This window comes from Pholis gunnellus (genome assembly GCF_910591455.1).
Source record: "Pholis gunnellus genome assembly, chromosome: 2".
Classification (NCBI taxonomy): Eukaryota; Metazoa; Chordata; class Actinopteri; order Perciformes; family Pholidae; genus Pholis; species Pholis gunnellus.
Window position 1 is genome coordinate 13,835,669 of NC_136536.1, and position 26,272 is coordinate 13,861,940.

The window sequence follows — 26,272 nt, forward strand, 5'->3', positions numbered from 1 at the left end:
TGGCTTCTTTTAATAATCGTTTATGATACAAACATCTCTTATGATATAAACATCTTTTATGAGAAAGAGCCAGTGATTTGGAAAAGCACAACCTTATCAGCATTTATGATAAAACATCAACAATCCCTCTGACCATATTAAAGGTTGATTTCACATGTGGTGAAAAATGAAGGCATATTACATAGTCCTACCTCAGTCGGCTGACTCCAGCCCCCCAACTCCTGCACCTGCTGAATCTGCTTAATTTGATTCAGCGAAGGCTTGGGCGGAGCGGGTTCCACCGTATCGTTCGTCCAATTGTCAACAAGTTTGTGCAGGTCATCTGTGAATGTGCTTTTTCTAAGAGGACTGTGATCTGTGGAAAAATGAGGGCACGTATCATACCACTGATTGTCAATTAAGTCTGTGTTGTCTTGATATATTGATGACAAACTGTACCTCTGTTTGCAGGCAGTGAAGGGCAGTGCTCTAGGTTGCAGTATAGTGGCAGTCTACTCTGTTCACCACCTGAGAAACTACTTGACTGCTGAATCCCTAGACGGGAGATACAAGAAACATTCAAATAGAAAGCAAACAACAGAAGAAGAGAAAGTGAAAGAGAAAGAATTTAGAAAAGTGTGTACCAGAGTGTGTGACTCCGTTGTTATCCATGTGAGAGTGAGGCCGGGGCCGGAGTTTGATTTTGGCTGGCCTGGGCCTTCGAGGAGAGAGCATAGGAGGTCCCATGGGAAAAGGAGTTGTTCGGGACAGAGAGACGGGCAGACTCTGCCCTTGGTCTTTGAGGGAACGAAGCTGTCTGTACAGCTCCTGCAGCTCTCTGTTCTGCTGGGACTGAAGGGACACCACCTCTTTGATGTGCCTGCAGAGGAAGAGATGCAAAACACAGAGCAGCAGGTGGTGAACGGTGAATATGCAACAAAAAAAAAGTTTTAAAACATTTCTTATGAAGGCAAGACACAACAATGATGTTAAATCTTTCCCTTCACTGACTTACTTCTCTCTGAGCTTGTGTAGTTCTTTTCTCAGGTCTTCATCCTCCAGCTCACACTCATCCTCATCATCGCTGCTGCCCAGGGGTGAGTGACTGTGTCCATGACCCCGAGGCAGGTGAGCCATTGCTGGGGTCCTCTTACTTTCATCTTTCTCTCCGTCCTTTGCCCGAGATCTCCTCCTCTCCCTCTCCAAATCAGGGGACACCGGGGAGCTGTCAGTCTGCCTGTCCTCTTTCTTAGTCTCAGCCTTGGTTACAGAGAAGCGGCCCACTTTCCTGTGAGTGCTTCCATGGCCTGATGGCGCAGCCTTTGGGGGAGAGGACTGGAGCACCGGAGTCACCTGATGGCAGAGGACACGTTACCTGCTTGTCCAGACTGCAATGACGGTTCAGACTAATTGAGTGGCAAAGATAAAATCAGTACTATGGCTCCTACCTGAAATCGTCCTTTGCGTGAATGGGGTGGATTTGGCGGTGGTGCCTCCTTCTCCTCTCTGAGTCTCTGACTGCTGGAACTTCCATCTGATAAAGAAACAGCGATGAAAAACAAAAAGGGGAGACAAGGACCCAGAGGCAGGAACAGAGAGACACAAGTATAAAGAGCACATAAATGACGAGGTAGACACACACAAAAGCAGCAGACACAGAAAAATGTACAAAACAGACACATTCAGATGCACATAGAGAGGTGGGGCACGAACACAAAGGCACAGTGTTAAAAATCCCCCATCATTGTTACACATCAACAACTTTGTGAATTAAATGACTTGCATGCAGGTATATGAAATGTGTCGTCATATGTTGAGTTCTGTGGCCGTCATTTTTATAAACTATAAACAATAAAACAATATGAAGAATAAATGTTTTTTGTGGATGTAAAAGAAAAAATCAACCTTAGAGAAATGTGTAATGGGCGTGTGGGAAGGGGTGGTAAATGTTTGTTTCATTAAAAACAAAAATTATAATAGGTCATTAAATTAAAAGAAAACACATTGTGAAATGGCAGTTGAATGTTTACAACAGTATACCCCCACCCACCCACACATCCACTCTCTCATTCTCACCATACTCCCACTCATATACCAGACAACAAAGCCCATTATCACATTGAGATCTGTGCTCAGATCCACAGTGATAATGTTCAGTGTGTTTGATATTTGGGATTACTACATTAGCGAAGGGCGTACATGGATAATCACTGCATAATTTAAGACCAACATATGAATAAGCAGCCTGTTATAGGTGTTACTTACAGATAACGATCCATTATTAGTCACTTGTGTAGAACATAACATGCGTGCTCATGCAGGTGAAATTGTAGCAAAGGATCTAAGCTGTACGTATTAAAAATAGAAACAGAAACACATGCAAGATGGCCGAAATACTTTACCAGTGTGATAAATCTTAGCTGTATGAAAAGCCTACCCATGCAAAACAGTAACTCATAAGCCCTGGGTAGTGTGCACAATATCAACTAGAAATGAGGACTTTCATTATAATCTCAATATTTTATACAAATAATTCAAATGAGGAAGTAATCTTCATGAATGCATCATCTACAACTATGGGACATAGTAGAGTCTCATGGAGCAATGCTATTCTGTAGGAGCTGACATAGAAAGCGTACACATATTCTGAACTGATTACATAATATCAGTTTAGCACTTATCTATCTTATTTGTGATATGACGTGAGTTGCATGATGCTGTCTACACTGAGCCGGCAGGTGGAGGTGAGATGGTTGCTGCTGTCTGTGCTTACGGATTTGTGGCAAAAAAGAGGGATGTCATAGGAATGGATATGTCATGGTCACAGGCACTGCTGGGCTTTACTCCAGAGATCATCTGCACTGGGATGGGCATCAGATTTCTGATGCCAACCTCTTCCTACACTGTGCCAATCTTCAACCCTCGTCTACTCTCCTCTGTTCTCGCCCCAGGGTGAGCAACCCATGCAAAAGGAAAGATTGCCAAGAAATTTAAAAAGGAATTCAGAAAAGAAACAAAGAAAACAAAACAATAATGTATGTAGTGACGTCAACACTAATATAATCACATTACAATAAACAAAAACAAGATTTTTTTAGCTGTAAACATTAACATTCTTTGACATTAACAGATATTCATATCATATCCATATGATGGTTAAGAAAGTTATTTTACTATGTTAAAATTAGTACTAGATATTAGATTTAAGTCCATGCCCCAACAACCCATTCTCTCTCTCTCGCTCTCTCTCGCTCCCTAAGAGGACGCTACCTTGCTGGACTGTGGGCTTCTTGAACAAGCTGGCGGAGTGGCGCAGTTTGCATGCCCAGTTTTTGAATTTGCGAGTCCAGGATTTCTTGCTAACAGGATTTCTGATACTAGGACATGTCAGGTTTAGGCCAAAATATCCACCTCCTGCATTGTGCTTCTGGTGTCCAGGCCGGAGGGGGATCGGGTGCTGATTGGGGGGCCACGATGCGTCTCCAGTGGTACTGGTGTCAGAATGTGGGGGTACAGCCTAGAACAGTTAAGACAATTAAGAGTGGCTGCATGGAGTTGTTCGAAATGGAGAGACACAAATATTTAACCTCAACAAATATAACAGCTTTAAAAGGCGATACACTGGAATATAAACAGTCAAATAATGTCAATTCAGTACGGTGAAAGAGAATATTTATTAAAAAAATTCTAAAATCGAATCTGTGGTTTTCACTCACAAGAATGGTTGGTTCTCCTGGTACAGGTGGACGCTGGGGCCCAGCCGATTCCTCCTGATTGTGAGGCAGGAGAGAGGTCGGCGGGGTGGACGAGGCAGAGGTGGAGGGGAGAGATGGACCAGGCTGTTGCTCCACGGGGCCCATCTCCGCAAAGTGGGGCACTTCTGAGGAAGCTTTCCCTCCTGCGCCATCGCTCTCTGGGTCAGGGGAGGTACAGGAGGAACGGGAGTTGGTGGGGGAGGAAGAGGAGGAAGATGAGTGAGGGGAAGTATCTGAGGAGGAGGGAGGTGGGGGAAAGGACAGGTGGTGGAGCGACTGTGGCTCAGACGACTCGTCTCCTCCTGCTGATGTGGAGGCAGCAGATGTAGGGCCAGAGGCAGCTCCCCCGGCCAGGGCTGCCCCGCTGCTGTACTCCTGATACAACAAGTTCCTCAGCTTTTCATCCAGAGTCTTTATGCGGTTATCTACAAATTCAATTTTGGGGGGGCCTTCACTGTCTGACTCGGCCACAGAGGAAGGCTGAGCAGGGGATGGTGTCATTGTGAGGGAGAGAGTGGGCACGGGGCCTTCAGCGGTGGCCAGATGGAGAGGCGGCAGAGAGGAGTCAGAGGAAGGGTGGAAAGGGGTAGAGTAGCTGCATGTGTCCTCTGTGAAACTTGTCTCTCCTGCGGACACCTCTGACTCAGATATCTGTAAAGAGGACTGCTTCTGCAGCGGGAACTGCTGCTGTTTCTGGGGTGTGTCCATGGCTTTAACCATCTCTTGTTGCTGCTCAGTGTGTTGCAGCTGTTTCTGTGACTGTACATGTTGTTGTGCCAGCTCAGCAGAAATCTGTGTTTGCTGTGGAATCTGCTGTTGCGGTACAGGGGTAACACTGAGCTGTGCCTGTTGTTGAAGAAACTGTTGACTAATTGACCGGGGCAGCATTTGGCTTTGATCTGGTGTTAAAGCCACAGCACCCATAAACAGCTGATGTTGCTGCTGCTGGAGCTGCTGTTGCACCATTTGCTGTTGCTGTAAATGTATTGTCTGTTGCAAGTTCAACTGTTGCTGCTGCTGGTGATCAATGTGGGCCTGCTGTTGAGGCACTACAGCAGCTTGGGGTGCCATAGCCTGCTGCGATATCTGTTGTAACTGAGGCTGCTGCAGCAACTGTGGGGAATACTGTGGTGTTTGCTGTTGAATAAGTTGTTGTTGGGTCTGCTGTAGGGACATTGGTGGCAGAAACTGCTGAAGAGGCGCAGACTGCTGTAACAACTCTGTATGACCTGTCTGAGGCAACACCTGCACCTCGGTCATCTGTTGTTGAAGTGGTATTTGTTGTTGCATTAGTTGCTGATGTTGTAACTGCTGGAGAGACTGTTGCATTGCCCGTTCCTGCTGCAGCTGAATTTGTTCTTGGTACACTTGATGTTGTGATTGCTGTTGTTGCTGTGGTGTTTCCCGCTGTATCTGTTGTGCCTGTTGTTCAAGCTGCATTGCCTGCAGTTGCTGTTGAACTACTGGTACCTGTTGCTGTAATGCAGGCTGTAGTTGTGGCTGCGGTAGTTGTGATTGTTGTGGGGCTGGTTTGTCCACCTGAGTGAGAGTCTGCTGCTGCTCCATGCCAAGCTGGCTAACTGTAGAAGAGGTCACTGCAGCAGCAGGAGGAGGAGAATGAAAAGAGGTTGACGACCAGTCTGCTGTAGGCACACATGACCTTGGAGCAGTTGTCACTGTATCCCCTATACTTTGACCTACAGTGGAGCAACCACTGCTTCCAGGAGGTATGAGGACATCGGGGAGAATGGTGGTGGGTATGGGAAACACAACAATAGGAGCAGTGGACAAGGTGGGGAAGTTAGCAGCAGGTATTGTTATTAATGAGGGAACAGAGTGAATTTGGTCAAGAGAATCTGAGGTGGGGACCGGCGGTTCAAGGCCACCTGAAGCAGTGACACAGGCCTCGAGAGTGGAGGCTGGTGCAGAGATGCTTTCAGAGGCAGTGGTGTGAGGAGTTGGGGCAGCTGTGGCTGAGGGGACCATGGAGGCAGGGGCTGAGACAGTGGAGACTGGAGGGGAGGTGGCAGAAAGGGTGGGGCAGGGGGAAAAGGCCATGCCCGTCAAGGACTCCAGACTCTGGGATCCTTCATTCTCTACAGCCGCAGAGACGAACACATAGTTAGTTTCTGTTATGCTGTCATGTCAGTCATATTAATAAGCCACAGCATTAAAAGTTACCCGGGTAGAGCTTACCTCTCTCTGTTTGAGGAGACTGAGGTATCATCATCTCTGCAGTGGGTGGTGGCGTGCCTGCTCCCTGACTCGATAGAGAGTCTCTATGGCGGATGGTCTGGTTAATAAAGAAGCGCCAGCGTCCCACTGGAGAGGAATGGGGCACTGAGTCCGCTAAAAATCATAAAGACAATTTACTACACATAACATGTTAGGTTATAGAATGTACAGCATTTTCTCATACTGTAATGACACCTTTTTGTGACTAAGAAACAATATATTCCTAACTCACCTGAGGAGCTAGTGGGAGTGCTCACATGCAACTGGTCAGTTGATCCAGTCTAATAAATACATAAAGATTCAAATCCATCGTCATTCAATCAAAAACAAAAAAATAAGAGAGGGGAGAAGGTGATAGGTTGGACATATGGAAATCAAAATACCTGTGAATGTGTTTGAAGAATTTCGTGAGCTTTCTTAACTGTGGCTCTAAGCTCTTCAACAAATGTCTCTTTCTCTACATCAAGGACAAAGTCCTCCTCCACCTACAAACACAATGTAACCAAACAGCAATTGTTAATGCATAGAATGACATTTTTACAAGTAATTCAGACGATGGTAATACATAAGCAGTCTACCATGTAGTCAGCTATGTCCTCTGGTGCATCCCCTTCAGTGTCAAACTTAAATGTCACCATCTTGTTGGTATGGGTTTCCAACTGGCATTCCACCATATTGTCCCCACTGGCTGACACCTAGGTAGGACAACGCAAATTTACATTACATAGTTGTAATTTTCTAAATATATTGGCACACATAATTTGGCAATATAGGGGGTTATTTCCTGCAGTTTCTTCACCTGGAGCATGCTCAGTTGAAACTGATGTGAAACTTTGTCAGACCTCTGACAGGAAGTTCTTATTTGAGTCTTTAATTTCTCAAACTTCCCATTGGCTAAGAGCTGAAATGTTTCTTCTCCATTAGCTGGAACAGACCTGTGGGTGACAAAGTAGTGGTGTTGTTACACATCATGATATAAATTACAGGTCCCAGAGCGAGACACTGAACCACATACCGCAACTGCATTGTCTGTAAGCCTCTGAAAATGTGTATATGTAATACATAGATTTAGTAACAGCATACTGTACATTTATAACACAAAAACATGAATCTAAATGCATTATACATGTTTATGTGGAGAGATTGTTGACAACTATGTGTGTATGGTCGATACGGACAAGCAATGGGCCTCGTGCAAGAACCACTTGTTCTTATGTACAAGTTATTGTATAATTATATAAGGATATGTGTACGAAGTCCAATTACACTTATCAAATCTAATTGTTTTGCACTTTTAAGCTGCTTTCAAATTAAAGCTTTCAGAATATCTCCTTATCAGTACTCATAGTGTTTATCACAACGGATGAACAGACTGAGTGATTGGACATGCAATGAGAACAATCGGAAAAACAGAGTTAACATCAGACAGTAACGATATCAGACATACCCTAATGAAGAATGATGTTCTGTACTTGACAGGTACGGACCATCCTGTAGAGTAACATGAATACAGGCACAAAGTACGCAGGCATAAAGAACAAAAGACACAAAAAAAAACATTAGCAACATCAGATGCAAGTAAAGCTATAATGTAATAATGGATATTGCATGTATTAACAAATGTACTGTTCTATGAATATACTAATGTTTTAAAATGTAACACTTGTTAGTTTGAATTCAAAAGAAAAAGTCAAAGCCTTTTCATATAATTAGATAGCAGTACTCTCAATCATTCTGCCAGTATGTCAGCAAAGTAAAATAATGTACTTATTAATACAGCCAACTTTCATTCTTCCTGTACCTGAGCAATGCCCAGCAGGGAAAGGTCACAGTCTTGCAGCGAGGCTTGGGGCAGTTTGGGGGCATTAGAGTCAAGCGATTGTCGAGCAGTGACAGGTGGAGGGGAGGTGGGTATAAAGTAGGTCTGCCCTGGTAAGGTTACCTGGGCCGCTGGCGGAGATGTAGGCAGCTCTGGCACAGGGAAAGCAGCGGGATGGTGGGATGGTAGGAATGGAAGAAGTGGTAGTGATGTTGGGGGACATGAGGTATGAGACGGGCTGAGGGGCATTTGTTGTGCAGGAGAGACAGCATGGGGTAGCACAGGCTGTTCAGCAATAGGTGTCTCAGTGTGTGTCTGAATGTGAGAATGAGCCTGTGTCTGAAAATGTGTTTGGGAGTTTGTTTGGCCCTGAATGCTAGTTTGTGAGTGTGTGTGAGCTGGCAGCATCTGCTTGGCTTGGTGCTGCAGAGATGGAGGGGCGCCTGCCACTATCTGTGCAGAAGGATGGGTCATCAGATGTGAAGCAGGTGGACACTGTGAGGGCAGCTGACCGTCGTCAAGGGCTATCAAAGCCTGCTTCATAGGAAGTGGTTGCTGGATGGGAGTTTGGATGGGCTGTGCCAGTAACTGGGCCTGTGCAGGAGGTGGAGCTAGTGGTTGCTGCACTTGAGAAAGCTTCTGTAGCTGTTGCTGGTAATGCCCAGTAGACTGAGGCATAGGAGACTGGGAGATGGACTGACTGACTGAAGGGTCAGCAGTGCCTCCTAGGGGCTGATGCTGGGCCTGAACAACTGGGTGTAGTGTCGTTTGGCCTTGGACATAGGCTTTTCCAGCCTGTGGCACAGGATGAGGAATGGCAACAATGTTTGCAGGGTCAATTACAGAATTGAGGCAATCTGTTGTTGTTCCAACACTTCCAGCTGAGCCAGGAGACCGAATCATCTGGTGAAACTGCAGAACTGGCTCTTGTTGCTGCTGCTGTGTCATATGAGTTGCATCCTGTTGTACAGATGGCATGGATTGGTGGGTAGGCCGAGAGACATACTGAGAGGTCAAAAGGGCAGCAGTAGCCTGAGCATGCTTTTGACTAGGTGACTGGCCTTGAGTTTGTTGCTGGAGCTGGGGCTGCATGAGTCCTGGCATTTGAGCATTTTGCTGAACAAGAGTCTCATGTTGGATCTGACTGGGAATTGAGGTAATTGCAGCTGGAGGCTGGACAGTAGCTTGGCCCATCATCTGAATGTCCACAGTTGGGCCCTGACCATGTGGTGGCTGGGCCTGACCAATTGACAATTGCAGAGGCTGAGTCTGGATTATTGGCTGAGCAGTTACCTGGCTCTGTGTGAGTGTGGCAGGTCCTGGGTAACTAGTCTGTAGAGGAATTTGCTGGGCCTGGATGACATGAGTCTGTTGCTGGATCACTGCCGCAGGAGGAGATACTTGGGCCTCAATCATAGCCTGAGCTGTTTGGACTGTGGACTGGGCTATAAATTGGACTGGGACCTGGTTCTGGGGATGAGCCTCACTTTGTCCTCGCTGGGAAAGGACTTGAGCTGGGACAACAGCAGACGTCTGAACAGGGATGTGCGTAGTCTGAATGGCCATGGGGACCTTATCCTGTGATAATTTTTGAGTTTGGTGCTGAATCACCTCAGTGCCGGCTGGTTCCATTACAGAGGTGTGATGCTGCGGCTGGGCAACAAATGCTTGCTGCTGCTGGATCAATGCTGCTTGCTGCTGTTGCTCCATCACTTGCTGCTGTGTGAGAGTGGTATGGGGTGTAAACGGAGTGGCGTTTAGTTTTGGAAGGCACGTGTGCTGCATATCAGTTGGTTGCTGCTGAATCTGCTGCTTACTGTTACTTTGCTGCATCAAAACCTGTTGCTGGAATCTCTCTGCTTGTTGTTGTTGTAACAGGACTTGTTGCTGACACTGTTGCTCAAACTGTTGTTGCAACAGAGCTTGCTGCTGCTGCTCTATCTGCTGTTTGAGTTGCACTTGTTGCTGCTCATGTTGCAGTTGCTGTAGCTGAGCTTTCTGTTGTAGCTGATGATGTTGTAAAATAGCCTGCTGTTGCAGATGCTGTTGTGTTAGGGCTTGTTGCTGTTGTTGTTCCATTTGTCGGAGTAAGGCTTGCTGATGCAATTGTTCCGCTTGCTGTTGAGTCTGCTGGGGTTGCTGCTGCAATACAATTTGTTGCTGCTGTTGTCCACTTTGTTGTTGCCTCTCTGGTTCTTTTTGTATTCCACTTTGGTGTTGTCCAATTTCTTGATAAAACTGATTCTGCTGCTGTTGCTGTGAAGGAGGCTGCTGTTGCTGCTGCTCTAACTGATGTTGTAAAAGTGGTTGCTGTGGTTGCTGTTGTTGTACAAGACCTTGCTGTTGCTGCTGCTTCTCGTGTTGCTGTTGAATAAGAGCTTGCTGCTGTTGTTGATCCAACAATTGCTTCTGTATAAGTACTTGCTGCTGCTCCAGTTGTTGTTGTTGTAGTTGGGTCTGTTGTTGTTGCTGCTGTTGAAGCAGTGCTTTTTGTTGCTGCTGATCAAGCTGCTGCTGGACGTACGTCTGATGTTGCTCGAGCAGTAAAGCTTGTTGCTGTTGTAACAGAGTTTGCTGAAGCTGTTGTTGCAGTTGTGGTTGTATCAGGGTCTGTTCACGAGGATCCCCTGTTGGTTGTTGCTTGTAAGTCGGAGGCTGTTCCCCTTGCTGTGGCAATGACACAGCTCGCTGCTCCATCCCTGTGTGTTTAGGTAATACTTGCTGCGGTGGAGTCGTGTGGACAGGTGGAACAGGCTGCTGTACATAGATCTGCTGCTGAGGCTCATGTTGATGGTTCTGGACAGCTATAGCTGAAAGGCTCTGTGGATGATGTTCCGTTGGTGGCTGAGTCGCACTAACTTGTTGTTGCTCGAGCAGAGTGGCCTGGGCCTCCATTTGCTGTTGCGGCTGCTGCTGAAAGGTGGTGGTCTGGGGATCCATCCCTATCTGTTGTTGTTGGACAATAGTCTGCTGAGGGATCATGACAGGCTGTGTTTGCTGGGGTGCTGCATGGGGAATGATGTCAGTGAACTGCATGGGAGTGGCAGGGGGTTGGGTCTGCTGAGCGAGGGGCACAATGGTCCCCCCTAGTCCAGCAGGATCATTGACTGATATGGATGTAGTGAGAACATTACTGGGTGCTTGTGGAGAAACAGGAGGTATGTATGACTGTGAGGGGGCCAATGACCCATGGGGGGTGGCAGTTTGAAATGAATCTGATGGGAATGTCTGTGACTACTCAGTGATAATGACAGAATGATGATTGGTGTTGAAAGAAGAGGGAAAAGAAAGTGGTGAAAAAATTTGGTAAGAATTAGCTTTGGCAAGGAGGATAAATTATCAACACACTTAATGTTAAACAACAGGGTTTCCCACAGGGGTTTACAGCGCAGGTGTACAGACTGCACAGCTTAAGTTAGAAAAAGTAAATACACTTTAATGAAGTAAAACATTAACGCTCAGGTGAAAAGAGCAGAGGCACTGTTTCACACGGCAAGTCTATAGCGTAGGTTTAATTGAGAGGTAATGTGACCATTACATATCACCAACTAACTGATCTCCTGGGGGAAACCCTGTACAACATACAGTCAGATGGTCAATCTCAGAGCATTAAGAAGATGATTGGTGGTTGGATAAATAGTTATTTAAGCGTAAAGCACCCAAAATGTAATTAAGTAGAGGAACCATAGCTTTACTTCCATTGACAATAACATTAAATGTTGTAGCCACAGTGTAAATATGGGTTTCATTTTAATACTAATTAGTTTCATCACCATTTTTACCTGAAACATTTGTTGAGGGACACTTTGTGATACCTGTGGAACCATGGTACTGGGCTGAAGATATGTCTGACCAACAGGTCCCCCTCCACTTTGGCCTACGGACATGCAAGACATACTAACGCTCTGACCAATAGGCACATTTGGAACACTTCCACTCTCACCAATTGGGAGCATTTGAGGATGAGTCAATGCGCCAGTAGTCTGAAGAGCAGGAAAATAGTTAATGAACAATGTGATTGATCAAAACAAAGATTTCAAACAGTGATCAATGTATCAGTTTGGTGTGATTTATGAACGAGAAGAAAACAAGGTATAGACGTACAGATGCCGTAGGGGGGAGGGTGTTCTGAGAGTGGGTGTATGATTCCCCTTGTTGAGAGAACGCCTGGCTCTGTCCACTTGCATAAGATTCACAGCTGGCAGACCCAATGCTCTCACCTTCTGAGTGAAAGACAATAAAAAAAAAAAAAGAAGGAATGTAAAAACATATTAACTCATAGCGTACCTCTCTTATAGAATACTGCTAATAAAGGTGCCTCTACCTGGCAGACTAAGGTTTGTCCCACTGAAAATATGTTGCTGCCTGACATGCTGGTCCACTTCAGGCAGCTCTTCAGATTCCTGCACTACTCCTCCTCCTCCTCCTCCTCCTCCTCCTCCTCCTCCTCCTCCTCCTCCGGTCTGTCCAGCTGCCCCTGGCCCCAGTGAGGATGGGCAGGATGGATGAGAAAGGGTGTAGGAGGTGAGAGTGGGGTCTCGTTTTTCTTCGAAGCCTTGCTGCTGCTGGAAGAGCTGCTGCTGTCGACGCTCCCGCGACTTTTTGATCAGATTTACACGATCCCGGATGGATTTTCCCACCACCTTGGCATCACTCTCATGGAAGAATCCCGACTTCACCTGAGAGAGAGAGAGAGAGAGAGAGAGAGAGAGAGGGAGGGAGGGAGAGAGAGAGAGAGAGTTATTAATGGTTAGAGGAGGGCTGAAGGAATCTAGGTCAGCAGGAGGTACCTTGAAATGGCTGATAAGTTAGGGATTTCCCTCATTACCTTCCTGCAACCTTTTAAGAATCAAAGCCTTTTTCCAGTCCAGCTTATCCCACACTGGACCGTCACACGAACCCCGTTTTCTACTACTCTGGCATAAATCTCACCATCTCTAGAGCCACTTCCTCAGCGCTATCATTCTCCAGGTCGTAGCTGAACTCGATGGCCTCGTTGTCTTTGTGCTTCCCCTTAAGCTTCTTGGGATCTTCAACCCAAATCCGGAGAGCCAGACAGTCCTGGCTGCCTGTGTCCTCCTCTGCCAACTCCACCCGGACCCCTGTGTCCTCCCCAAAGAATGCGTGGTTCAGGAGGTCCCGGACGGAGAGTCTGTTAAGGGAGCGACAACAAAAGGAGCAGGAATGGTGAAACAGGCATCAGCATGTTTTATGATCCCGTTTAGGAATTCAGCATGAGACAATGTAGTATATCATGCGATGAAAGTGAAACCTGTTTACCTCTGACTCTTGTTCTGACGAATGCAGCATTCTATGATCTCTTTGATTTCTGGGTCATTCACTTTATCAAAGCTGGCTGGCTTTATACCCTGCAAAAAAAAGAAATGGGAAATTAATTTAAAGGAAATTATGGAATTAGATTCTGGGATATAGTATATAATCATTGAAAGACATTGAATTTGGATCTCACGTCAATAAACTGTTAAAGAACAAGTTTAAACATGTCATCAACACAAATGAGTTGAGTTTGTATGAGATTATTGCAGTCAAAGAGACTCACACTTGTGACTTTGCGATAGATCTGAGCAGCATTTTGGCACTCAGAGTAGGGGTATTCTGAAGTGGCCATCTCCAGCATGCACATCCCGAAGGCGTAGACATCCACTGACTCATCATAGTGCTCCTCATACATCTCTGGAGCCATGAACTCTGGCGTTCCTGTTAAGAGCAGATGATGGTTCACAGTCGATTACAAGCAGAACAGCTGAATATTATTTCACCACTGTTACAATCTCTATTTACTGTCACATAACAATGTCCGCAGAGCACTAATGCCCCAAAGTCCTCGGAGGAATGGAAACTTCCTGGGGATTGCTCTTGCTTCCGGAGTCAAACTTTATTGAGCTAAAAGGCACTCACAGTGCATTGCTTAATTTCTCATCAGTGGTCTCTGTTTGCATTAAGTGCGGCCCACATGGACTTTAAAGTGACTCTGTCAATAATAATCTATATCTCCAGGCAGCTGATGACCTCTGTAAAAATCTGAACAGTGCTGAATGCAGAGAAAAGTATATATAAAGGCCCTGACTCAGTCTGCTGATGTAGCGTCTCCATGCCTGGCATTGCTCTCAGAAGTTTAAAGGGTTCCTAAACATTTTCCATTTCAAAATGTCATACTTTTCCAGACTCAAATGTCCAGATTGCTCTGGACATTTTGGAGTTCATGTTTGACTTTGTGACTCTAGGTGCAGAGGACGCTGTGACAAGACTACAGTGCTTTTTTTCCCTTTGCAAATGGCTTACAAAGGGCTCCCCCATTTGGAGATGTTGGACAAATTTACCCATTGTGGCCATTCAGTGCACTCCTACGCAGAAAGTTGGACAACGTTCCACTGTCAAACATATGGCGCTTTGGGCAGAGCTGGTTTGCAGGTTGTGACGAACCAGCGTAGATGCAGCTCCGTGAAGGAGTGTGCGTCCAGCTGCATTTTATTCTTCTAACCTTGCTTTTCAACGACATCAAGCTCGCTCTAGCCCGCACTCTTACTGGTCATTTTGATAAATTCAGAATTTTATATTTTAGAAAACAGAATAGGAGTAATAGCCTGGAAACACAAATAGTTTTCCATATACTTAAACAGACCTAGAAATTACCAAAAAAATCCAATTCTCTACTTTTCCATACTGCGTAAGAACCCTGGAGGTAGTTGGTGTACTTACCAATGACACTCTTGGCAAAGGAGGTTCGCATAAGAGTGGCCAGTCCCAGGTCACCTATCTTGACCGAGCCTGTGGGGCCTGTTATGAAGATGTTGTCACACTTAAGGTCCCGGTGGACTATTGGAGGAGTCCTGGTGTGAAGGAAGTGAAGGCCCTTCAGGATTTGCCGACACCAGCTCCTCAGGACCTTGGGTTTCATCACTTTAAAGCGCTTCAGGTAACTGTGCAGAGAGATAGAGCAGCATTTTGAAGTGGAAACAAAGACAACTGTAATCAGCCACTGATGGATAGCTGGATGATCCCCATGAGAGACAAAACACTCTCATAAATACCTTTGAATTTCAATGCTATGACAATGGGACTTCACTTAAATCACTCTGAATATCATATTGTATATAATGAATATAGATTTATCAGATTCACTTTCTTCCCCATAAAGATAAGTGAAACAGTCTTTTACTGTAATCATATTCTCTATTAATCAAAGCTGGTTCTTCAAAGTATAAACAGTATAACTTGCTAAATTGATTGAAAATCTCCCATCAGTCCACTTGCAGAAGCTTTGAGGTTCACTATATTTTTGTTGTGTTTGGGCGAGGATTGAGCCGCACTTCAACTATCAACACCATGTGCTTATTGTCTGCTACAGATGACATAAGTGAGAGAAAATACATTTTCTAGGCCTTTCATAGACATGTGAATCATGATGTATACTGTATATCAGCTTTGATTTATTGGTCATTTTAAGTGCGCCATACATTTTACAACAATTTGCAGTACAGAGCTGCTGCCTATGGGTGACATTTACTCTAATGGGTGTAGTGACATGACTGGCTAAAACAACAAAACTAAACAACATAAAAATAGTGATCTGTCAGAGTGAAGAGTAATAGAAATGAGGAGGTTGTGCTAACGTTTTGAGTGTTCCTGAAGTCATGAGTTCTGTGACCAGTACGATGCACCTCTTGCCACGGAACACACACTCCCAGGAATCATAGAAGCGGACGATGTTGGGGTGCTGGAGCCCCTTCAGCATCTCGGCCTCCTCCTTGAAGCGCTGCTGCTCTGCCTTGGTCAGCTTGCGGTCCTGATGTGAGAGGTACACAACAAGTTATATGGCATGACTGTGAACATTGGCTTCCCCAGAGCTTTAGAGGTTATGATTCCTATACTGTCAATTCCACAACTGCAAACACTGTTACTGCCACTAGATGGCGCTAGCAATACAGAGTTGCATTAGTGCTGAGCCAACACCCAACCCTTAGCTTTATAAAACACATTTCTACCGCATCTGCCACACATCCCCAGTATGGCGGCCAGAGTGGACACGGCAGAAATCCAGTTCACTGGCACAAGCAGCATCGCACAGGAACAAACACAGCCATTGACTTATCCCTCTGTCAAACACAGGTGCATAGGCTATTTATAAGACGGTAGCCTTGTGCATGCTATGCAGAGAAGGTGCTCTGTTCTGCAGTTTAAAAGAAATGTATTTTTCATATCATGTCTTGTATTGCTTGTGTATTCTTCTATTTTCTTAAAATCTTGGTGCTCTCATCAATAACATCAGCTGTATTCAGACAAAAAACACAGCTATCTTTTAAATTCAACATATAATATCAATAGGAAATAGTATTTATGAATGTGCAAGTGATGCACTGGTGATATTACATTGAAGAATCAAACATAATCCTCACAATCAAAGCATTTTACTGTGGAGGAAATGCTGAAAGGCTCTACTAAGTCAGTGTGTATTTTTAGACTTGTCACAAGCAACTGTTGTTGTTTGTTATTTCCAACAAAACAGTGTACTGACTTGATATCTGTAAGGGAGTCGGGTGGCAGCCATTGTCACGTCACAAACAGACAAAAGCATAAATAGAAGTCATCATCATAACACTGGCTCTTCACTGATCGATTCCATCGATGTTGAGCTTTTTGTTTAACCCAGTTCTCCCCAAAGGGACACGCTGTACTGCAGATGTTTGTATGTATATAAAGAGATTTCCATGTAATGCAGTTTCTCTGTCCCTACCTCTTTCTATATTTATCATATGGGGGTATTTTTCTAGCATGCACTGATTTTGTGCCTCTGTTTCTCTTCCCCCCCTGTGTCTGTGTTTCAGCTTTTCAGACATCTTTTCCTCTCTGTGTCTCTACTGGTTCGGTGTCCTTTTCTGGAAGTACTGGTGGAGGCAATTGCTCCACACCTCCCCTCTCAACAGGGAAGTAGCGTCAACAAAAAGGCTGTTCCTCGTTCGCACTATAATGGGTCTGTCCTCATGCGCTCATTCCTTTAACACCAACTACCTCATGTTACTATGTGCATGCATGCTTAAGCAATGATGTGTGTTCACCTGACTGTGTGCAGGTTTATCTAACCATGTCCCAATGCTGTCTCTCTTTACAGCACCTTTACCCATATCTACAAGCGTCGTCTTTGTGCTGTGCTTTATTTTGTCTGGGTTTGGGTGCCTCTGTCCTCTGTCTCACTCCTCCGTCAGAGCGTCACTCTGCCTCACTGTCTGGCACAGAGCGTTTGCCCGTCTGTCCCTGTCTGCTGCCTCCTCAGCATCTATCGCGTCTCTCACTGGCATCAGACAGCTTTCAGGTCAGCAAAGGTCACAAAGAGTTCAGTTGGCAAGATTGTGTCTAGACAGACTCACACAAACCTACTTCCCAATCGCATAGCCACCCACACACACACACACACACACACACACGTGGCCATATTCACACAAAGAGAGGCACAACAACAACAAAAAGAAAAATGGCATTATGCATTCTTCAAGTGTTCCAATAATTAGTCGCAGTCCTCTTTCCATTGCCAAGCGTGCTAAGCGCACCCAAATACGATTACTGCTGCTATGAGGCCTCATTCACACTGACTTATGTGATACATTTAAAGGAATACTACTCAATAATACTCTTGGAAATGATGACAATAATATGGAATTGTATACTAAAGTACATTAGTAACATCGGTACAACAGCAACTCACACAAAACAGATATGACAAACAAACGGCACATGGCCACCACAGGGAAAAAATGGACAGAACAGCCTCCTAACCAGCAGATAAATGTAAATAGGGAAGCAACAGAAACAGAAAGTGAGGGAGAGAAAGGGCAGCTCAGGAGTCCATGACACAGCCTTTCGGTGAATGGTCAACCCTTTTTTCCTCTAAATCAGTCTGATTGTTCCCAATTTCTGCAACCGTAAGAAGTGAACACCCTAGCTTTAAGCACACGATGAGAATCCATAATGAATAATTATTTAGAATTCACGTTTGATTGTCTGTATAATGGAGATCTTGGGTATCCTAATGAATACCTAAGACTGTAAACAAGGTAGCTAAAACACTTGGTCTTACTGTGTACAACACAGCAGTGGGTGCTGCCATTGAAATCAAAACAAGCAGTAAGGGAGATACGCACATATTAAAACTTCCTGTTCAGCCACATTGTTTTTAACTAATATATTCTTACTCTGTGTACCATGTGAGCCACGTAAAAGATACATTTCCATTTCCTTGTGATGGGAAGTTTTTCTGATTCTGAACAGAGAAAGTGATGCAATCCAGTAAGATTATGATGTTCAATTGTTGTTGAGATTGTGTCAGAGGTACGTTGATTCAGCTCTACGGCATTTTTTTTGCTGTAGTTTTTTGGGGCCAGAATTAGCAGACAAGCTACCAGGATCACTACAATACAGGAACACCCCTTTGATGCAGTCTCAACAAATATAAAACGTTAGAAGTTTCACAGATGTAGTATTTACTGCAGGGTAACTGGAATTAATTTCATGCTATTTTTGGGTGTTCCTGATATTTTGTACATCCCTGCATAGTCAGCTTGGTTATGTAATATTGTTGTCACGAGGCGCCTCCGTGGCAGGGACTTAAGTACTATAACTTGGTAAGCAGAGTAAGACCTGGGTGTGCACCATGAGATGTTTTTGGATCAGACATCTGGTAGAGCAGAAGGTCAAGATGCAGGTTAAGTAGCCTCATAAAGCACCGGAGGAAATGGACAGGATATGGCTTACAAGGCATTTGGCAGAGGTCATGAATGCCAAAGCATGTGAGCCCCAAAACAACTATTTTGGCAAACACTGCAGGGATATCAGATATCATACAGACTGAAGATGAAGTGGCTTCCCTGGTTACTTTCTTGTCTTGATAAATAAGGGCTGGTTTAGGGCACTATCAACACTTAGGGGAACATTAGTTGTACTGTAGGTGGATATTTGTACGTTTATGAGCATGTGTGTGGCTCGGCAGTGTGAGAATAAGCATGTCAGCGTTTGAAAATCCGAGGCGGCGGGTGGCTGGGATTAGATTACTGTAAGCTACAACAGCTCAGAATAACAAAATAGATTGTTGGAAAAGGCATGGCCCACACGCCGGATTAGAACCTGAGGCCAGTAGGCCAAGTTCAGTAACCTTCATAGGCTCCTTTAGCAAATGCACTACCATGGCCATTTCCTTTTCAGTGACCACTTGTTAGCAGGAGGTCTTCATATCTCTCTGTACTCAATTCTGCTCCTCATATAACGAGTTGTGAAAAGGTTTATTAATGGACATCAATGCTACCTTACAAATGTATCTTAAAATCTGTCACAGAGTTCTTCCCTTTTGTGGCATTCCTATTTTTTGTCACATACCTGAGAATATAATCACATCATAATAATTTGAGCATGTGTTCTTTCGATGTACTGATTTTCTGATTAGCCTGATTAGCCCATAGAGTCAATGCCTGTGTTATGTGGTAATGTCTCTAACATTCAATAGCAATCTAATCTCCATTGTCGGTTAGGTAATGCGGATATAGCCTTGGGGACACTTGCCAACCGTTGGTGCCCTAGTTGAGCCATGCGTCTGGTCAGTTTGGTTGGATCGATTCCATCCGGCTCTACTCAGTTCAGCTGTAGTCCATCTGATTCCTAATTTTAGTCACCCATCAATAGACTGTCTTTGCTTTACCTAGCCGAACCCATTTTGTGTTTTGCAGCTATTTGTTACACTGAGCCAAAGAATAAAGTAATTATTGTAAATATTGCCAAAAGTCTTTCTGCAAAGGATTTTGTTCTTTCGAATACTTTCACCAGAGCCTGCATTGATTGTTCTTATCAAAGGATAGGAATACAGCTATCAATTACAACATAAGGCAAGCAGCAGGCAGCGACCAGAGATGATCTTTCAACCTTGTGAACGGCTCAATTATAATGAAGCCAACTGCCAAACCGGGGGTATCGATAGGTGAACAGGGGATCTAGACTGTTTCGCAGGAGCTGCACGCTGAACTCTTAACCATATCAAAGGGCTCTTATGGCCTTAATAAGGAGGAACCTTTTCGCTAAGAAACATGGCACAGTGATAGTGTAGCAGGCAACCTCCTAAACTGGCATTTATATGCAGACATAAATCAAAAAGGCTCAATAACAATAAGTAAGTAAAATGAATTTATAAAGCGTTTTTCACAGACATTCGTCACAAAGTGCTTAACACGTTAAATCATGTTAAATCAAATATTTGAGGTGGTAATCTTTATCATCATGGCAACCTTCAGCACTGCAGACGTGAGCGCTGCTCTGGTGTTTGCAGTTCTGTGAGTGTAGCATGGCTGAGCTGAGCTGAGCTGGAACCAGTCTGGGATGACTGGGTTGAACCAGTCTGGTGTCTGCCGCCCGAGTTATGCTGTCTGTGCAGGGTTTTTGTTCCAGCCTTACGAGCACCCACTGTAATTAACTCCCTGGATCACTCTGCATGCTCGCTCACTCAGAAAAAAAAAAAGGTGATAGACGGAGGGAGGGCGAGAGAGGAAGAGAGAAAGAGGGTGACATTGGCATATGTTGACAGAGACGGACAGAGAGCAACAGCTTGCACACAGAAATGTAATACATGTACAAGACATACACAAACACATCGACTTAGGGGCACGGACAGCAAAATGCACAACCAAAGCAGTAGCAAGGGAGATATATAGCTCTGCCCTTATAGGCGTGGAATTCCCAGGGAAAGACAGATAAAAGATGGTGTCCGGACTGTGAACTTTAATTACGCACTCTTTCAAACTGCATTTGGACTGATAATCCCCTCTATGTGGACACAGGAGGAGAAGAGCTAGGTGGCGCTCCCAGGCTGCAGTCTCATAGTGGATATAGCTTTAAATATTGCATTGGCTCATCATGAACAGGCCTGTTCGTAGATTATGATACATACTTCTGTGCATGTTCTTTGATTACTGGGACCTGTGTTTTTACTTGTTTGAATTTCAAAGTTAAAGTGTGAGGAATTGAGCAAAATGATAGGCTTTAAACCAAACCATAATTGTTTTGTCTTTAATCACAATTAACTCATTTAGATACAAATATAGACAACAATATTGATGTTCATTATAATACCTAATTGGGATACATCCACACTGTATTATGTTATTGACAAAGTACTCATCTCTGCATCAAACACCAGGAGGAAAAAGTAATGGTCACATCAAGTCTATCATTATCAACTATTGTCTCACTACATTCCACCTGTCATTGAAACTGTGTTGAAGCTTTGGTAAAGTGGGCTAAATAGGACGGACCATGTGACCTGGGTGACTAGAATGTTGCATTGAACGTGGCACTGGATCAATCTATAGGCGGGTTACCAGGGCGCTGAGTGCATGTGTCTCCCTGCATGTGGTAACTCAGTGTTAGCTACACGACTGCTCTCTGGGAGGGATGCCATGATAATCCTCTGCTTGGCTCGTCGTCTCCCGCTCTGTCTCTCTCTCTCTCTCTCTCTCTCTCTCCCTCTCTCTCTCCCACTCACCATCACCTCCTGTGTCTCGCTTTTCTTTCTCACACGCCTCATTCTCCTTGCTGTTGCTCTGTGTCCGGATCTCAGTCTGCTTTTCTCTAATAGGTTGCCTTCCTATCTGTGTATGATACACATTTAATTAGACAGTAAACTATGTTGTGTGTGTATGTGAGTGTTTCTAATTGTCTCAGTAATTTCTGAGTGATGTAATGCCCGTAATGTCCTCATGCTAAATGAACAAAAAAACAGTAATAACTAGTTTTTCTATATGAGATTTACTATGACCCACTGCAATCGTGCAGAACAAAATTGGATTTTGCAGATCCAATATGGGTGCATAAATCAGCTTAAGTCTACTGTGTTTTCATTTTCAAAAAATGCTTTACCACCTCAGATATGCTCACACTCCTGAGCAAAGGCCATATACAGTGCCTTTGAGTAATCAAGGTGAAACAGGCTACATTTGCCATCAGAGCAGATCTCTCGGAAAAGGGACACATCAAGTATTTAAGTAGGACTGAACATGATCCGTGTCTGTATGATGTACCATGCAGCAGAACTGCTGGTGTGAAGCTGATTCACTAGGTGTTGAAGTAAAACCAGAAAAGGTAATTTGGGGCAAACCTGCTGTTTGCCAGTCCAACAGACAGAGCTTGATCTCAAGGATTAGTCAAGGCTCTTGTTTTTGAATCAGCTCCAAACCAAACACATGACTGACTTTTCTCACACAAAGCCTGCAGTCAAATCGGACGGCTTATCATGACACTGCTCTCTATTGTGGGGCCAAGAGTCAGAGGGGTGCATTTCTTCTCTCCTCCACGAGTCTGTCTCCCACCACATGTTGAATTCACACCATAACAATGTTTGCCATTACTTCTCTGCATGTAAGGACTTTGCAACAGTGCTCTGGTATTAGACATTGAACAATCCTCCCACTGCAATGTCAATGCATGACAAAGAGTTTCTTACAGTAACGTTTGCTGTATATCTGCGACAATGTTCCTATTTGCTCTGTGATCAAAGAATGCATCCCATTCAGAGCTTCCCTTTCACATGACTATTTCCATTCCAGACTTCATTATACGACACAATAGACACGAGTAGACTATGAAATGTACTGTAGCCCTAGCTTTACCCAAGCATATTAAAACCTGCCTAAATAGTGACGTCATTTTGCCTTTACACTTTAATAACAAACATTAACTTCACACTTTAACACTTGGGCTGTGCAATATATACAATACCGATGTTGTGATACGAGACTAGATATCGTCTTTGATTTTGGATATTGTTATATTGTAATATGGCATAAGTGTTGTCTTTTCCTGTTTTTTTAAGGATGCAATACAGTAAATTGATGTCATTTTCTGAATTTACCAGTCCATTCTAGTTGGTCTAATATTGGCCTTTACCCACTCAGTCATTATGTCCACATTACTGATCATTATTTATCAATAATGTTGTGCAAATATTTTGTAACAGCAACAACGGTAAACCGTATAATATTGTCTCAATATCTTATCAAAGTATTTGGTCAAAAATATTATATAAAGCCCAGCCCGATTAACAACTTGCGATACATATTGACAGCTTCTTCAAAAATGTTTTTCCAGTAACTAACAAGGGTGAACACACACACACACCTCCTTGACCTCACAAGATGCTTTTTCTCAAGAGCCCTGGAGTCCATTTCCTGATTTACAGCACTGCACTACACCAATAATGCAATCCCTAAAATGAATGTATACCTCAAGTGTCACGACTGAATTCATTTAATTCAGTCTAATGCAGAACATTCTGTCTCTAGTAGGATACCTTATCACAACAGGAAGAAGCACTGACAGCTCATGATTCTATTATTCATAACAGCGCCAGAAAAGGCAAAGTCTCCACTTTCAATGTGTGCTGTCACTTAACTACAAGCGATGCGCCTCCTTTTCACCCCGGTCTCCACTGAACTGCAGTCTCGCAGTCTGAATAGCAAGCAGACGACGTGCTGAGATTTTCAGATTCCAAAAAGAAGAGCTATACTATTCACCTCAAAAAGGTTATGGAAAGCTCTCTAAAGCACACGAGTTGGAAATATTATTTGTTGATATCAAGTATTTCCATTTAGCCCTCAGGGTTGCGTACACATTCTGGAGTGTCCACAGATTATTTGGGGTTTATTCTATCGTGCAGCTAATTGTGCCCCGCTAATGCAAAATATATAATGACACTTTTTGAATATTTTGCATCATGGTGTGACGAACGAAGAAGAAAAGCGAAAACGTTTGTCTTACCTGAAGTTCACACCAAGCCACCTCCACCCAGGTCTCTGTGTCCAGGCCTTTATACACAGTCTTGAAGGCTCCTCTGCCCAGTTCAATGTCAAACTTGAGGAACCTGCCTCCAGGAGAAGTGGCCACAGCCTTCATCTCCGCCTCCTCCTCCAGCTCACGATCCCTCTCCTTCCCCCTCTGGGTGGGTGCGGAGGAAGGTACCTCCTTGTCCGGCTCCTGGCTGGAGCTGGGGCAGGATGGGTCGAGGCCCATGGCAGCACAGGAGGAAGCGGCCCCTTGCTGCTGGTCACTGCTGGTGAAGACTGAGTCTGAGGAGCGCCGCTCCAGGTGAGGGGCGCTGTTGGACGCCTCGGGGGTCACCTGCACCTCATCGTCCTCCTCACAAATCTCCACACTCTTCCTGAAGAAGCGCTTCTCCCTCCTCAGCCGTTTCTGGCCAGTGTCGACTGGTAAGGAGGGCGTGGAGGATGAAGTCGGGCTGACTGGGTTCTCCTTACCCTCCTGGCTGGCTTCTCCTCCTCCCCGTCCTCCTCCTCGGATTCTTCCATCCTCTCCTCCTGTCGCTTGCCTCTCCTGAGTGTGGGAGGAGGGGAAGTCCGAGGGGGTGCTGTTTGTCCTCTCCCTCTGTGGGTCCGCCCTGCCCTCCTGCTCCGTGTCCTCCTCCCTCTGTCCATCAGGTTTCTCCGAGGAGTCCTCAGTGCCTGTGGGCTCTCCTGGGTCAGTAGCCATGGGGAATGGACTTTCCCACGCCTCCTTGACCTCCTCCTCCTCCTCCAAACCTTTGCTCCTCCGTCAGTCCCCGTCTCTCTCCCTTTCCGTGGTTACCCACTCACCCCGTGTAGCCCGTCAGGCTGTTCTTCCAGTGCGGCAGGTGACTGAAGGCCGTCGTCGGTCAAACTGGCGACCCTCTCCCACTTCTCCTCCGCTCGCTGCCTCCCTGTCTCCTTTTATTAGATGCTTTACAGTAGCACAGGAGGGTGAGACCACAGCTGTGAGAGAAGCGTTTCTGTCCTCACTTTCCTCCTCACCATGTCCTACATTTACGTTACATCCACTTCTGTGCAGTACTAATCAAAGTAAACCACACGTCTCCCAGCTCTTAGAAACACACACTAAACCAGGAGTTTTTTCAAGCCTGTTGGGAAAGCTGCTGAGTTTTTCCTTCAAATTGTTGTGTGAATATCTTCAAGTAAACCCTGCAAGACAGAGACAAAACATTGCATTAATATTCAGTCAGAGGAGGGAAATGATTGTGATGATGTTACTACATTTAACTTTCTTAAGAAGAATGTAAGTTGGTTTCTGTTTGTTTGATGAGATACATTTAAATATGAAAGTTAGAGGGTCCTCTTAACTACAGAGGGACAAAACATCAAAGAAGTAGAAGCCTCACAGGAATTTCTCACAGCACCATTGAAAAAAAAGGACTGACAGAGTAGTCTGTGTAAAGGTATGTGTAAACTGGATAAGATTTGATATAAAATACTGAACATTCCACAAAGAAGAAGAGTTGTGGCCGATAAAACAGCTCTTTCTTAAGCTAACCACTGCTAATACTTGCAAAGAGTACTGCAATGTCTCTTGAGAACATGAAGTGTTGATTGCCTGTAAAACATCTGCTCAAGCATTTTGATCAACTAGGCTCACACGGCGGCAAAATGCTGCAAACATGAAAGAAAAGCTAATGTGAGTAGATTTGAAGATTTCCACAGTCGGTGTGAATGTTTCCAGTAATCAGATACAAGGTTAAACCTCAGAAAGTACAGATGTCTGTAAATGGCCTTTTTCCACAGCCGCTCGACCTGAGTAAATTAATTCGGCAACGTTAATCAAACTCAGTAGTGAACTCTGGCCGCCCAGTTTGTACCCGTATATGGTAAGAACATCCCAAAACCCATATAGCAGAGCAACCATGTAATCTGCTCAATCTGCCAAAGAAAAGCTTCATCTTTGTTATGGGCTACACTTTGACATTTAAACCAAAGAGTCCTCAAAGACTATCCAGCTAGCCCGGTCAAGAATTACACACGCCTTCATCAATCATCGAGTGCATGTTTATCAGCGTCCTGCGACTGAAGTTGTGTTCAACGGCTCCATTCGTCAACAGAAAGCTGCAGTTGGAAGTATGCGATCCCAACCATTAAATATGGATGATGAACTATGGGCCGGTTGAGTGTAAATAATTCATACGCAGAGGGAACGCCGGCCGTACTGGAGTGACTTCCACACATCTGCAACAAAGAGCTCATAAATATACACAACTATGATTGAGATTATCATCAGCGCAGGCATCAGCCGGCAGTATTACTCAGTGCATACCCAGTCAGCCATTCAGGCCCCTCTGTGTTATCCTCTGCCAGCAGAAGGTGAAACTAAATGCATCAGGTTTCCTCTGACATGGCAACACTAGTGGACATCTTTCTGATGACATCTTTATCTTCACTTCTCCTCACTCTCCATCTGTCCCTAGGTATTATATCTCCTCGGCCTTCTGGCAGCCAACGATCTCTGGTTGGCTGCATCGGAGCCGTTTAAATATGACACCTGCAAGATGTCTCTCTGGAGCTAATATCTAATAGACAGGGTTGGTGTACCAATTACAGATGCAATTAAAGCCCAAAGTCACCATTGTTTTTTTAAGCAGTTGAACTGAAAGGAAGAGAAGAGCGCTAATGCA

The 26,272-nt window shown here is 44.7% G+C and overlaps 1 protein-coding gene across 5 annotated transcripts in view; it reads right to left on the reverse strand.

The window, feature by feature from the left end:
• The window catches only part of wnk3 (WNK lysine deficient protein kinase 3), a 35,668-nt gene that overhangs the window by 3,332 nt on the left and 6,064 nt on the right, over window positions 1-26,272 (reverse strand). Inside the window, exons 2-24 of one of the 5 annotated variants that reach the window (XM_079174393.1) lie at window positions 23,596-24,791; window positions 15,423-15,595; window positions 14,509-14,729; window positions 13,349-13,506; window positions 13,069-13,157; window positions 12,721-12,940; window positions 12,113-12,467; window positions 11,893-12,008; window positions 11,571-11,771; window positions 7,771-11,022; window positions 7,417-7,460; window positions 6,769-6,904; window positions 6,548-6,664; window positions 6,353-6,454; window positions 6,202-6,250; window positions 5,931-6,083; window positions 3,696-5,830; window positions 3,250-3,496; window positions 1,428-1,513; window positions 995-1,332; window positions 624-859; window positions 439-534; window positions 192-355 (exon numbers count right to left, since the gene is read on the reverse strand). In XM_079174393.1, the coding sequence (XP_079030519.1) occupies window positions 192-355; window positions 439-534; window positions 624-859; window positions 995-1,332; window positions 1,428-1,513; window positions 3,250-3,496; window positions 3,696-5,830; window positions 5,931-6,083; window positions 6,202-6,250; window positions 6,353-6,454; window positions 6,548-6,664; window positions 6,769-6,904; window positions 7,417-7,460; window positions 7,771-11,022; window positions 11,571-11,771; window positions 11,893-12,008; window positions 12,113-12,467; window positions 12,721-12,940; window positions 13,069-13,157; window positions 13,349-13,506; window positions 14,509-14,729; window positions 15,423-15,595; window positions 23,596-24,324 (9,417 nt within the window). In that variant the 5' untranslated portion in view covers window positions 24,325-24,791. Of the gene's footprint in view, window positions 1-191; window positions 356-438; window positions 535-623; window positions 860-994; window positions 1,333-1,427; window positions 1,514-3,249; window positions 3,497-3,695; window positions 5,831-5,930; window positions 6,084-6,201; window positions 6,251-6,352; window positions 6,455-6,547; window positions 6,665-6,768; window positions 6,905-7,416; window positions 7,461-7,770; window positions 11,023-11,570; window positions 11,772-11,892; window positions 12,012-12,112; window positions 12,468-12,720; window positions 12,941-13,068; window positions 13,158-13,348; window positions 13,507-14,508; window positions 14,730-15,422; window positions 15,596-23,595; window positions 24,792-26,272 lie in introns of those variants that run through there. The other 4 variants (XM_079174394.1, XM_079174392.1, XR_013767413.1 and 1 more) reach the window with 4 other exon arrangements.